A 14,947-nucleotide genomic window follows, 5' to 3' on the forward strand; every position below is an offset into this window, starting at 1 on the left:
ATTTGACAGGCTACTGGTTAGTATACAAACACACAGTGTCCTCTGTAATACAGCATCTGTCTAAACCTAGTAAAGGACATTGATTTAGTCTAGCTCCTGTGACATTGTGCTTGTATACATAGCAAAGTTTAATCTTTGTACAGATGTACGGATTCAACCCTTATGGCCATTTTCTTTAAGTTGTTGTGGTTGCTGTACTGTGATCACCTCATACTGACTCAGCCCCAAGACTTTTTAGCTTTTTGATCTGTGGGAAATGCAGGGGTCTTCCCCTTCCTCCAGACCTGTCAGAATAGAGAGTAATCACTATCATCACTTCCATCATAACTGAGAGGGGGATTTCATTTCCTTTCTGCTGATTAGTGCTGTCGTAAAAAGAACGTAATTTGATTGCACAAAATTGTGCTGGAGCACATTGTGTTTATTCACGGTGACATAGCGGTTCAGTGTGTGTGTGTGAGGGGACTACGTGAAAGAGAGAGCGAAGAAATTACTGCCCTTTCTACTCTTTACTTGAGTTCACCTCCTTTCATCTCATTGCTCTCCTAATGAGAAAGGCAGCTCCTGCCTCAGAGTCCACTTAGCCACAAAAGGAGACTCCTGTCACGCAGCAGAGAAAGATCTAATCTGGGCAGGCTGGAAAGGAGCATCATCATCACACCCAAACAAAGAGAGAAGGATAATGTTTTTCTCCCCTGATTTTCTATTCAGAACGCTCAATTTACTGCATGCTTAGCCTCAAAGAATGAGGAAAGGGAGACAGGATGAAAGGCGGGAACCTTTCTCTTGTCGTGATTAATATTCAACACCCTCTTCCGCAGTGGCTCCCCTCACTGCACGTGGGAGAGACGGAAAGCCCAACAAGTCCCTCTGAGAATAAGCTTTTATGAGTGAAACTGGGTTACAATCAACCTGCTGCTGCTGCTCGGGATGTAAAAGTGGAGACATGTGAGCAAAAATGGATTTCCAGCATAATTCTGGCCATTACTCACATTCCTTGCCCACAGGACATAATTTGCTGATGTGGTTTCATTTGAATGGCAGTACCAGTTTGTTTTAATCGCACAGAGGAAGCCAAATAAGAGGGAAAAAAATAAAGTGGACTTAACTACAAATAACATCTTTGTTCGGTCTGGTTTTATAAGCTGGCAGGAAGTGAAATCCTCGGGCCCCCGAGGGAGGCATCTACTGCACTGTCAACTTTCTCAGCAGAAGAAGAGGAAGAGGAGGGGGAAACAAGTCAGATGCGGACAAATAAAGCCTGTTCTGTGAGCCCCATGCACAGGAAAGCATGCCTTTCTTATAAATTCAATAAACACCAAACATCCGTGAGGGCAGCCATCTTGTCTAATAGTTTTAATGTAACTGCCCACCTCATGGCTGTAAGACTGAGTTTGTCCTCCCCGTTAGGAAAGAGGTCATGTCAGTGATGCCCAGAGTACTTAGAGTCATAGCTTATGGAGTTATAAATTACTGTCACAGCTGTGACTGACATAGAGTCATCATACCAGAGTGCTACTGGCTGTCTGGTTTGCTCATTCTGTCTGATAGCGCAGAACCCGTCCTCTTCAGGTATGTCACACTGTCAGTCTTCATTGTAATCGAAGCAGTGCAGACATACAAAAATATATTACAACTCATTAAACAAACTAATAGAACGTAAACAACACAGGTGTCACACAGCTGAGAAGCATTTGCAGTCAACAACAACCAACGTCGTGAGCCGTAAGTCACTCAAACAAGGAGAATCAGAGGATATCTTCCTTTTCAAAAGAACGCCTTATGTGGAGAAATATTCTGGCCCTTGCTTACTTTGTTATTCGTGTGCATTTATCTAAACAAGTGGTTCCCAACCTGTTTGGCTTGTGGCCTCTTAAAATCAAGCAAATTGTGACCCAGAACGATTTGATGGCTGCTTCCTAATATTGCCACAGATGGGTTTACATTGTAGCCACTTTTAAGCCCGGTGTGTCTCATACAGACAGTAAAGGACACCTTGTGCGTCATTCTACATGCATGAAAATAGGCAACTGAAAAAGGCCACAAACATGGCAACGTGCATGGATGAGATTGACGTGGCTGTCCAGGCTGTAAGTCAACTCATGGAAACATCAACTCTCACGTTGAATATCGACATATTTCATCAATGGATGTGAAGAACATCGGCTGCTCCTAGCAATCGTTATCATAGCTTCATTACTGAGAGAAAACTATAAGTGTGGGACAGACTCCTTCCATACGGATTGCTTAGCACTAAACCAAACAAAAAAACTGAATTTTGTGTAAAAGAAATATACATTTTTCTTTTCTATTAGTCTACTTTAACCATCTCAACCTTCACTGGGACGCTCATAGGTTGGGAACCACTGATCTAAACATCCAGTGTGAATAACCAAAATATGCCTCATATAGCTTTAATAAATCAATTATGATATTCTAAATATTTCTCTTTACTCCTGAATAGTGATGAAACTTCTTATTTTCCACTTATGCATGATCACGGGTCTATCGGGGTAACTGTTGCTTCCGGATCTATAGCTTTCTTCTTGTCTAATAGCACCTGGTTTCACAGTGGATCAATGAGTACAGAGGCCACATCGGCCCTCGGCTTCACTTATTCATACTGGAGAGCAGAGACAGCGGTGACAACAGTTCAGATGGAAACGGACACACAGGAACAAATAATGAGGGAACAATTCCTACTAAAACCACATGATTTTTGATATGTTAGCTGCTATTATTTTGATTTCTATCTTTCTCCATCAATAAACTGTAAAATTGCAACACTGAATAGCTTTGGGTTGATAACAAGCATGAAGAGAGACTAGCTGCATTTTGTAGTGAATCAACTGTATCTAGGATGAGCTGGGAAAAAAATGTTAAATTATGGATTAATACAAAGCATATTTTCATTGCGTGTTGATGGGTCCGTATCACAACATTCGAGCTGCACACAGAGAGACATTCAAACGGAGGCAGGATGAATCAAACAGAAAGAAAAGCGTGTGTCAGCAGGAGTGAGGTTGACGAGGAGGACGACTGGAGCCCTGCTACACTGGGCTGTGGTCTGGAGAGGCATGTGTGGCCGTCACCGCCACACACTCGGTGGCCGTGTCCTTGGTTCTGCGAAGGCCCATGTACAGCCTTTCATCCAGGTTAGCAGTCAGTTTGTCTGTGAGCTCTGCAGTGATGGTCTGCGGGCCGTAGCCTGAGGAGTCGGGCAGCTGAGGGGGCGAGCGCTCGTCCGGGGGCTCGGGTGGGAGTCCAGGTTGTTTGCTGTCCTCCTGAGGGTCGTGGTGCTCGGTCAACCCTCCATCTTTCTCTGAGACGGAGGGATGAAGAGGTGTTGGGGAAGAGGGGGTGTGGTCCTCAGTGTCTCTGACAGTGACACCCTGTTCCATGTCCTTGCTCACATTCTCAGTGGTCGTAGGCTCTATCTTTGGGGTGTCGGGAGTGCTGCCGGTCCCGTCGCTGGTCTCCTCATCAGGAGCACTGACAATGCGGGGGAGCGTGCTGTGGTAACTTGTGTCCAGTGGGTAGTTCACACTCTCACCCCTACGTAGAGGGGTCCGCTGTCTGTCAAAAGAGGACTGGAAGTGTCTGACGCCAGGGTCGCTCCACTGCTTGTGGCGCTGCCACTGCTTGCGGAGGTGGATTCGGGACCGGTGCTTCCTTAACGGTGACTCCTGCTGGTCAAACTGAGGGTCGTGGCGGAGAAACTCATGGAAGAGGGCGTCCGTCTTCTCATCTATGCTGTAGTCCCGCCGGTGCAGTGTCGGCAGCTGAGGCGAAGGCTGTGCAGCCTCTCGAGGTGTGAGCATCTGACCATACGGGAACCAGCTCAGTGAACCAGCACCTGTTTCTATGGAAACTCCTCCGCTGGCACCCAACAACAAGTCATCCTCCGGCTCCTCCTCAAAGAGATGAGACTCAAAACTCTCACCGATAGTGCCAGATCGTCCTGCGTTGGTAAAGTGGTGCCTTTTCTCGTGGGCCGTTCTGTCCTTAGGGCTGCTACTGATGCTTCCAAACAGTCGCAGGTCTTCTGGACCACGACATGGAGCCTCTATGGATGCATAGCCGCTGTCCATCTGCAGCAATTTACGAGTCCCTGTTTCTCCATCGCTGCCCCCTCGCTCTGATTCTGTGCTTTCCTGTTTCCTCTTTTTTCCATCCTTCAGCCCCAACTTCTCATCCATATACATCAAAATGTCCTTGTCATCATCTCCACCCTCTGCCTCATCCCCTAAATCCTGGGATGGGTAGCTGGGCAGCCCTCCTCTTTCTGTTTCTGTGCGCCCGCCCAGCGAACACACACTGTCAGCATCGCTGCAGACGGAGTTCCTGTCATTGTTGCTGCTCTGGTCAGAGGCTGCATACTGTTCCAGTGTCGCACGAAGGGACCAGATGTCTTTGTAAAGGGACTGAGGGTCCTGGGGATCTAGGGGGTCCAAAGGGTCTGCACCTTCCCTTCTTGCCAGGGACAGTGCTTCGTCTTGGGGATCAGGGGATAGGCCAATCACCCCTGGTCCTCCGTGGCTGCAGCTGGGCTCCACCATCACCTCTACCTCTACCCTGTAGTGTGCACACAGGTGTGGAGAGATGAGATAAAATGAAGAAGTAAGGAGTGAAGGAAGGGAAGAAACAGACAGGCAAGAGTCAGTGTCAGAGCATTTACCTACATAACACATTCATCTGAGAAATGGCAGTGTTCACAGTGCACACAATGATTTTCATGACTTGCAATGGCTGCTGTTGCATGTCCTAAAACTGAACTTAGCTGCATACTGATGCCATGTGTGCTTGAAAACTCCCCGGAAATCCCCTGCTTTCCTCTTGGGACAGCAGATTTAAAGAATCCATGCTGTATGAAATATAATTTATCAGAAGCAATAAACTGTAAAGGAGCACGGGGATCATCGAATTTCTGAACTCACGGCAGCTTCCAGGAAATTTCTACAAACATCTGCAAACATACACAGGAAATACTGTTTAATCTAATATTCAGTGAAGGAAAATAAATGGTTATATAAGAAAATACTTTGGGAGATTGGTTAATTTTGTTGCATAAACTAACATCGGGCAAAATCTGCATGACTATAATTGTGAACTTAAAATAGCAAAATCGAAGTGACCCTTGTGTGTTTGTGGACATCATGACATTATTAGACAATGTCAGCGATGGAATGGATTCCTATGTCAGATATAAACCCTGCGTCCCGATTCTCCACTCCACCCTCCGAAAAAAAAACAAAGGCACTGGTAATCCCCTGCATCTGGCTTCAAATCATGAAATTGGTTTTCTAAGAACTCGTGTTTACAGGGATCTCATTACATACAAATCAGGCTGTGATTGTTAAATAGCATTTACAATTACACAGGATGGTGTGTTTTAATCTAATTAGCAAAATATTTAGTATAAAAAAAGGACAACAGGACAGTTTTCAAACATAATTTCCTATATTTTTTATATTCAGCTCAGTATTATTGACACTGACATTTCCCATGTCATTGTCTCGAATCCTTGCTCATCCGGCATGTCAGAAACAATCACTTCACACAATTTATAAATCACATGTTGAGGCAAAGTGGTGAAGAATTGGGACTTAGAGCCAGTATCCTACTGTATATCATTACCACATGTTCCCTTGCTACAGTAAAGAAATGAGTGCAAGGCAGCAAAGCAGTGGACAGGATGAATGGCAAGGGAATTAAAGATACCTGCCGAGGGAGGGGGGTGGTGTGGAAGGAGGTGAGAGGAGGCGTGTGGTGGGCTGGCTGGGACGGTAGGTAACGTCCTGGGTGCGGGCAATGTACTGGATGAGGTCTATGTGGTGCGCGTCGTTGTCGTCCTGGTCCATGCTCTCGCTGGCGGCTCGCTGGCGCTGGAACTGCCTCCTCTTTGGCGAGCCTGGCTCACACCAAACACGGGGAAAGAGCAGTGAGTTGTACGAGTTGTGCGACACCAGGCAGGAGAGAAGCGACACGTGACTCAGGAGAAAGCTTCCATCAAATGTTGAGGGGATTTTGTGCTTTTTCTGGTGTCTTGGTGTGATAGAAGGCCTGAGCTCGGGGAAGCGCAGGGAGTGTATATATGAAGGGGATCGGCAGGGAGGATTTACTCAGAGGCTCAAATTGACTTGGAACGGCTGAACTTTACGTCACTGGGCCATCTGTCTTGTACGTGTGTGTCTGTGTGTATATCCGACTCTTAGCAGGCAAAAGGCAGCTCACAGTTGGTTGCTGGAGCCCCCTGCTTAACCGTTGTCTGTTTACCACGAGAGAATATTGCCAAAAATGCTTAAAACACAAATAAACAGAGAAAATACACCTAAGACAGAAACTGCCAGCAGTATAACTTTATTTCCTCTGTTCTGACTTTTACAAAGACCCATAAAGAATTGTTGCACTTCCCTGGTGCACTGGCACAGATTCTAAAAATAATATCAGAGAAACATACTTTACACCATTAAGGATCCATTACCTCTGGTGTCCAGACTCGAGGCTCTCTGGCTGCTGTCCAGCTTCCATTTCTTGATCTTGAAGTAGGGACTGGCCCCCTCCAGACTAGCATGACGCCGCAGTTTAGTGAAGAAATGCAGCACGGGCCCCTGGCTTCCTGCACCACCGCCAGCAGCGGGGGCACCGCTCCCCACCGCTGCCCCTTCTCCGACGCTGACGCTGCTGCCTCTGCCCCGGGGCCCCGCTGCCATCATCTCGATCTGAGCAGAAAGACAAACGTGGTCAGAAAGGAAACCTGCCAAGACAAGCGGTGTGTGTGTAATCCCTTCTGACAGTGATGTTCCACACAGGCTTCCTTGTTTACCCATCAACCATCGCTCTTGTTGGTCCTCCCTCAGGCTCCATGACCCTCTACAGTCCACATGGATGACTCACTGGTTGACTGGCTGGTTGAATAGAGGGTTGGTGTACTGAGAGACTATCTTAAGAAAATTCAGCACTCTACAAATTATTAACTACTTACAGCTAATTTGTATGCACACCCAGTAACCAGATATTTGCACTTAACATTGTTTTTAATGTGTAGGAGTTTTTGAGATTAGTTATAATGTGAAATGTTGTATATTGGTGCATCTCTGGTTGTTGTTTGTTGATGGTGGCCTTCTAGTGGTCCCCAGAACCCGAATGGTGACTGAGGGTGACCCAGCTTTTGCAGTCCAGGCCCCTAAACACTGGAATGATTTACCTGTCTCTGCCCTGTTTCTCTATGTGAATTTTATTTCTTTATATTTCATTATTTCTTTTTCATTGTTCTTTGAGATGCACTTTGTAACATAAAGAAAGTTTATTATTATCATTATCGGCATCATCATCGTGATCGAGATTGTTGTTTTTATTTTACAGTGGTTGGAGGTAACTTACAGAGCTCGGCTCCTTGGTGCTGAGAGCAATCATGTTCTCACTGAAGCTGGTGTCCACCACAGAGTTGAGAGCGTCTCCAGGGAGGGCACAGCTTGGATTGACACTCAGGCTGGTCAACGCTGTTTGTGGTAGGGGGCACAACATCGGCTGAAGGAAAGCACACACACAACAAAATATCTTTTATAAATACTATTAGCAACAGCGATTAAATGCATCACAGTAAAGTGGCTGAAGCCTGACCCTTCGACGTACAGTATGTGGACTGGAAAAATAATGGAAGTATACCAAATGGAAAATGATTTTTTTTTTACTCTATTTTTATTTTATTTTATTTTGTCTATCCCATTTTGTTGTATTTCATTTATTTATTTTTTCTTTTTGTCACTATAGCTCCGCCCTCATTTTTATTTCATAATTGTTGTTATGCCCCAATAAGCACTAAGTTGTAATAAAAATTTTGAGGGAAAAACAGAAAAAAACAGCAGATATGATGAATGTGATTTTGTATATATGATCTGAATGAAACTGAAATAAAAACGTTCAAAAGAAAAAAAAATGTCCTCATTTGTTTAACGTGCATGTTTCTGCAAAGCTCTGTTGATAGATGCAGTTACTCAAAATCGTATAACTGTAGTCATCCATTGGCAGCTACAGTAAGTAATGCAGCTCCACTTCCAAAGCTAGTTTTCATGTTTAGGTAACATCCATGAATAATAATCAAGTTCAGACTCACTTTCCAGCTGTCAGCACAGCAGCAGTGACTGAACAGCCTCACCTAAATGCGAAATCAATGCGCACAGCCTGTTGAAATGGCTGATTCCTGTGTTTGGGTACATTAGGTTGATACATTTTCCTGCCCTGACCCAAGTGATTGATGTTCTAATTGGCTCCGGTCAAGACTAATGATGCATCACGAGTAGTAGCAGGTTAAAGGCCGTCACCTGGAAGATGGAAAGTGCTGACTTAGCGACGGGGCGCGTCGTCATGGTGATGCTGTTCTCAGCCGAGTCGCACTCGTGGATGGTGACTATCTTGAGGGCCGGGGGAGGGATGTGGAGGTGTGTGAGCCGGGCGTTCTTCAGGTGGTGAAAGTCGCCCTCGGTCAGAGTGTACCTGGAGTCAACAACACAGAGTTACATGCAAAGCTAGAAAATCCTCGCAAGATCCATCATGAAGCTTCAGAGCTACTCTGGATTCTGCATTTAGCCCCGCAGAATAATTCCTTTTGAAGAATTTGCATATCAGGCTCAGGGCTTTAAGAGAAAAGTAGGGCAGGGAAATAATGAGAAAGGGTGAGAGCTCTTTGTGTCCACAGCATACATAATACATTCAGAATTAATTCTTAACCCTAAACTAACATAGAAGTGACATGGACACAGTAAAATATGCACATCCTTTGATCTTGGAAAGCAGAAAAGCTGGAGTTTATGGACATTATTGCGAATTGAACGCTGAATAGCAAGCGTAGAGATTAGCAAATGTGTGTGTCTGTGTGTGCGTGCGTTGGCTGTCTGACCTGCGGCCCTTCTCCTGGGCCTTCTTGCCGTGATCGAACAGCGCAGCCTCATTGAAAGAGACGCGCCGGCCCGTGGTGCCCGTGGAGAGGAAGCGCTCCGTCTCTTGGTCGTGAGAGCTGGCCATTGACAGGCACTCCGACTCATCCACCCTGATGGTGATTTCTACCAGAGATACAAGAAGGAGGAGACAGAGGAGGCAGATAGATAGATAGATAGATAGATAGATATGTTCTGTTAACCTCCAATTGTCAACTGTGTAATGAAGGCATAAAATACCCCAACAAGTTATTTAAAAACATCTCTGAAATCAACCCATGGCTGCTGTACTGTACATTTCCACTGACTGTGTAACTGAAGTGAAGCATCTGACACTGGCACCTTTGTGGAGGATGAGTGTGGTAATATGGCAAACTGCTGACTGAAAAACGACACAAAAAGCCTTACAGCAGCAGTTTGTTGCCAAACTGATGCTTCCTTTAAATAAATCCTTTTCATCGGAGGGCGAGCGCATCCACTGGTCCCAAAATGTCAAAACGTGTTCCAGGAATGACACAGCTACTTAAACTAATTGGGTCGCGATCACAATATTTTAATGGAATGGACATTACACGTTCGTGCTGACGTGATCAAAATATCCCAACCCCTCCATTTCTCGGCCTGTCTCCATTACTCCTCCCTCTCTTACTTAGTTCCCACTTTATATCCCTTCCTCCCTACATTTCTTCCTCTTTGTCCATTTTTCTCTTACCATGGGTGGGCTGAGACTCCTCCATGTAGGTGGTGTTGGTTTTCTTGGGGTCATCGCTGGCCCTGGGGCACACAGAAACATTCAGATCAATGCTGTGACATGGTTACCCCTGAGGTCTGTCTTTGATCCGTCGAACCCTACCGATGTGGGCAGAGTACAGGCCGTTATGATCAGATGTGTTACGGTTTGACCTTTTTGTTCAGTGTAAGTTAAACTACACAAGAACAGCTACAAAAAAAACAGCTATAAGACAGCTATAAGGACTGAACGTTCACTATGCTGTTTACTAAATGGCTGCCTGCCTGTATAATCAATGAGGGCCTAAATCATGGCCAGTAACTTGATAACCTTCAGGGCCAGGGGACCTCTTGAACTGATAAAGCATGGTGCTTTATTGGATTGTACTTTTCCACTCATCTTTGAGGGCACAGAAAAAACACACAATAACGGCCATATTGTTTATTCTTTTGGTATGTTTTGTCTTCAGACGTTCCCTTTTCAACATCTTTAACTGCCACTGATCCTATGTACGAACGTCTTAAATCCCACGCCCGAAATTTACTTTATGAGGCAGAGTAAAGAAACTGAAAGCTACTTCGGGTCATTTCTCTCCATCTCATGTCTTTGTGCAGAGCTATGAGTTGCATGCATGCTTGTGTGTGTGTGTGTGTGTGTGTGTGTGTGTGTGCGCGAGTGTGAAGTGACTTGAGGGATTTCTCCATCCAGCCAGATCTGTGCTTCTTCTTGTCTTTCATTTCCTCTGTGGCTACCGCTTCCCATACTGTGTGACTGTGTGTGTGTGTGTGTGTGTGTGTGTGTGTGTGCATTCTCCGTGTGCTCACGGGGCTGGGTTGAGATGCGAGATTAATCACAGCCGATGGCTGCTATGAAATCTCATTACACTCATCATTTGTACCAGTCGGCCCGATTCGCCTCTGCTCTCCCCCGGCAAGCCTCTGCTTTTCACGGCTCAGCCTCTGTGCTCTCTGTTTATCTGCATCTAGCTGGTGCGCTCTCATATATTCAAGTGTACTTGATGATGCGTGCTGCTGTAGAGAGGGACAAAGTGTCTCGAGGGGAGGCATGTTACTGCTGAATAAATGCAAATGAATCAAGTATGATAATGGAATCATACTCACTGGCTGGAGCAAGCTGGACAATTCCACAGGAAGCAGTTAGCTTCATTTGCAACTGCGCTGAGCTCTATCTATTATGTAGCTACACACATTCAACATAAGTACCCGCCTGTCTCTAAACAGTAGTTGCATGTGAGCTCGGGAGGAGAAGTCTCCGTCTGTCAACATACTGTGTATACTCGCGTGCGTGCGCACATGTGCTTTCATGCAGCACGACAAAAGCAGCCCCTGTGCACCTGGATCTGCAGTTTAAACTGCCTCTGCGAAGCAAGGTCTTCAGTCGTTGTTGGGCCTGCGTAGGAGTGGTGTTGATTCAAGTATGAGGACATTTTCAAGGATGTAAAGTTTGGTGTCACGGTGCTGGACTGCATCGCAGGCTGTTACAAGGGGTTAAAGAACACGGAGACCATCCCTGTTATTTAATACAATGAATTGTAATGAAAGCCAGTGCAACAGCGGCACATTCTATGCCTTCAAAGTCACCATAGAGTTGATTCCTCCTTGGCACAGTGTCAACAAAAAGTGAACATCATAAAGTTATCTTTTATCACAGTGCTGTCGTTATTAAATTCTGCAGCTGCTGCTTTCAGGTCCGTACTGCTGGTGCCTCACCGTGTTCTGGAGTCTGAGCTTATACTCTTCATAATGATGAGGGTGTCTCCTGAAGTGCCGAAACGCTAATGCATAATTGCTGCATCGTACCTGGCACAGAATTTCCCTCCTCGACGGCAGGCGATGAGGAAGACGGAGATGAAGATCAGCGTTCCTACCAGTAAGATGGAGAGGATCACCAGGAGGAGCACATAGCCATCCTGCTGCTCCTCTGCCTCAAATGGGATCTCCTGATAGATAGATAGATAGATAGATAGATAGATAGATAGATAGATAGATAGATAGATAGATAGATAGATAGATAGATAGATAGATAGATAGATAGATAGATAGATAGATAGATAGATAGATAGAGTGTTAATTGGCAATTGTACTTCAATACCAGTCAGATTTCTGAGTAGGCAGTGAGGATAAGTAAAGCAGATATAACAGGCAGAGAGGTAGGTGTCTTCCTGAGCTGAATTTGGACATTAAGTGTGCTGCTTTAAAAGGGAGAGAACAAGTAACGCTTCCCACACAGACATCACAGACATCAATACTGAAACTGTTCACTGATGGTTAACATATTTCATTCAGATCTGGAAGTCACATTTTTGTAATAAGAGACAGGGACATGCTGTACCATCAGGATGCCGTTCGGATAATCAGAGAAATGCTGGCTAACACATCAGCTGCAGCCCAGATTTGACTACCTTACTGTGCAGCTGTTTTACCTTCCCAGTAACACCAAGCAGCTTACACCATTGATTTATCCCCACTGGCTGCTTGGCCTACATAAGTGAATCTATAAATGCAACAGTACAATTAATCAATAAATGTCAGGGCTATTAACCTGTCTGCAGTGTACCTTAGCTATGGGAAAGCTCTCACAGGCAGGAATGCAGCTGAGATAATGAACCACACGAGGAGCACTGGTACAGACTCCAGAGTACCTCAGGTCCTTTAGACAAGTTAGTTTTGTGAGGATGAACACTTTTCAGCAGAGGAGGACAAGGCATCTTGAAATCTCTCTCTCTTTATTGATTTGGAAAACTTTATTTAATCCATCACATAATTTTGCACAAAAAGCAGATGGAAAGTTGTTAATGGCAATAAAGTTTCTGTTAGTCTGCCGCTGCATGAGCATAATCTATAGCATATTGCTGATATCATTCCGCATGTTGCATTATGCATTCATCTCTACATTTTAATGACTTTGAGTCCACTGTTATTCTTTTAAACAAATATCAGTTCAGTGCTCGCAGCTAGCTGTTAGCTGGGAATCACATTTTACTGTGGAAAACCAAGCTTGATTTATCAGGAAATAGATCAGTTACAAAAGAAATAAAATGGTCTAATCACTTCAGAAAATAACAAAGAAATAATACCTGGATAATTTAATTTTTATGTTTTTATTATTATTTGATTTTTCTTTATCCCACTTGGATTACTTTGTCATTAAATAGCCCATTTCCTGAATTTATTTTTGAATTTTCTTAGCTTTTTTCCCATCTAAAGATAAGTATAATTTTTCTTATCTATGTAAATTAATAGCAAAAGCGTGTCTCCCCAGTACGTTTCTTAATGCCCACATAGGCTATGAAACAGGGATTAATATGATTCAAATAAATGATAGATGGCAATATGAGTGGGAGAGCAGAGAACAAAAGCAGGCCTTGTTTTTCATAACAAACGATGACCTTATAGGTGGCGTGTTAAGATGAACTCTACCCTGGGGGAGGCAGAACAGACAGCAAGTGTTAATGAGCGCTACACTCTGACGTCACGTTGTAATTTCCCTGCGAGGGGAAATTAAAACTGAGATTAGATCAGAGATTTAATTATTTCAGGTCCAGGTCAGGATGTTCTCTATTAGCCAGTCAATCGGCCAGAAGAGAATATGAGGGAAAGTATGGTTCTGGTGGAAACACACACACGCGCGCACACACACACACACACACTCACAAACACACACACACACAGAGTCATGTTTCCATCACTTTTGTCAACATTACATAGAGTTATATTCATTTCCTGGAGACTTAATAAACACTACTTGCCTAAACCTGACCTTAATCCAAGTCTTAATTCTAAAATGTAATGATTTACATTATGGGGACTTGTATTTGTATCCATATGGAGGGTGAGTCCTCACAATGTGACTGTGTAAGAAGATTTATGTCCCCACAACATGAGTAATATACATCTATACACACACACAGGAAGTTTGAGAATCAACCAGTGGCGAAAGGCAGACTTACTGTGGAGTTTTCTGGTAGGATGTTCCAGACGGTAGACTCATTGCTCATGGTCCAGGCCAACTAGAGAGTCCCCCTGAGACACAACACATGAAAACACACACACACAGGAAATTACTGTTACTGAAGATGTTCACCAAAATGCAGTCAACCACCAAAGATACTCCATTCCAAATGTGTTATTTCATCCATACTGTATGTGTAAACACAAAACAAAACTTCTCTGGACTAGAAGAAAAACTGGCATTGCTGTTCCTTGTTGATGCCTGATGTCTCACGACATAGCAAATAAACATGTACTTCGCTTTATATCATGTGATGGACGATGCATGTTGCAGCAGAAAGAGCTTAGTGCAAACAGCCATAAATGAGTGCAAGACGAAGCAGAAACCAGATGTGTGTGTGTGTGTGTGTGTGTGTGTCTGAGTGTCTGTGTATGCCGTGTGCTTGTATGCATGCATCCAATCCCACAGAAGATGCAAATGCTAGCATCTTGGCCGTAAAAATCATCACCCATAATTCCATATCAGCCTGAAGACTCTCTATCTACCTCCCACACACACACACACACACACACACACACACACACACACACACACACAAATGCACACACACGCACACACACAGAAGAGAGAGAAACACCAGCTCTTACTAAGCACTGGCTCCAGCATCTGAGTTCCAGTACCGCTGCTGCTATGCGTTTGCTCTTACAGATCATAGCCATTAATACTGCTACTGCTGCACCAAACGCCCACGCACCCACACACACACCTACACACGCACACACACACACACACCTACACACACACGCACACACAGACACACACTCTCTCTCTCCCTGGATAGATCTACTCACCCAGCAGGGCAGAAGCAACATACCAGCAGCACTCAGCACTCGTTGCTCGCCTGCCAGTCACTGCAGCACTCAACTTCAGCACCACAACCTGTAAGCTACTGCTGAGCTCTCTGCTGCCAGCCTGTCTAACTCCCTGCACCTACCGTCCAGGCATGAAAACTGTTACGGGAAACACACATCAGGCTGTGACCAGAATGCTTTCCTTTGCAGTACTGTACCACATCCTGCTTTCTGCCAGCCCAGTGTCTTACCCTGATGGAGGGCAGTGCGCAGCAGCAAGCTCTGGATGCGTGTGTGTGTGTGTCTGTGTGTGCGTGTCAGGCTGTGGCTCGGGAGTCTCCTCCTCAGCTCCCTTGCTGCATCCTCAGCCACCTCAGCCCACCCAGCCGACTGAGCCCGAGCAGCGGTGTTCCCCCTCAGGGTCGGCCCGCTGGCCTCGGAGCAACAGGGCGGCAGTG

The 14,947-nt window shown here is 45.1% G+C and overlaps 1 protein-coding gene across 1 annotated transcript; it reads right to left on the bottom strand.

The window, feature by feature from the left end:
• Positions 1-3,050: 3,050 nt before the first annotated feature.
• On the bottom strand, positions 3,051-13,749 carry cbarpb (CACN subunit beta associated regulatory protein b). Its single transcript, XM_041936116.1, has 9 exons — positions 13,637-13,749; positions 11,487-11,626; positions 9,649-9,710; positions 8,900-9,062; positions 8,325-8,496; positions 7,384-7,530; positions 6,485-6,722; positions 5,722-5,911; positions 3,051-4,575 (listed from the first exon to the last, which is right to left on the bottom strand). The coding sequence occupies exons 1-9, from the start codon at positions 13,682-13,684 to the stop codon at positions 3,051-3,053; spliced, it is 2,685 nt and encodes an 894-aa protein (XP_041792050.1). The 5' UTR covers positions 13,685-13,749.
• Between the last annotated feature and the right edge of the window lie 1,198 nt (positions 13,750-14,947).

The sequence above is a fragment of the Chelmon rostratus genome, chromosome 4 (genome assembly GCF_017976325.1).
Source record: "Chelmon rostratus isolate fCheRos1 chromosome 4, fCheRos1.pri, whole genome shotgun sequence".
Classification (NCBI taxonomy): domain Eukaryota; kingdom Metazoa; phylum Chordata; class Actinopteri; order Chaetodontiformes; family Chaetodontidae; genus Chelmon; species Chelmon rostratus.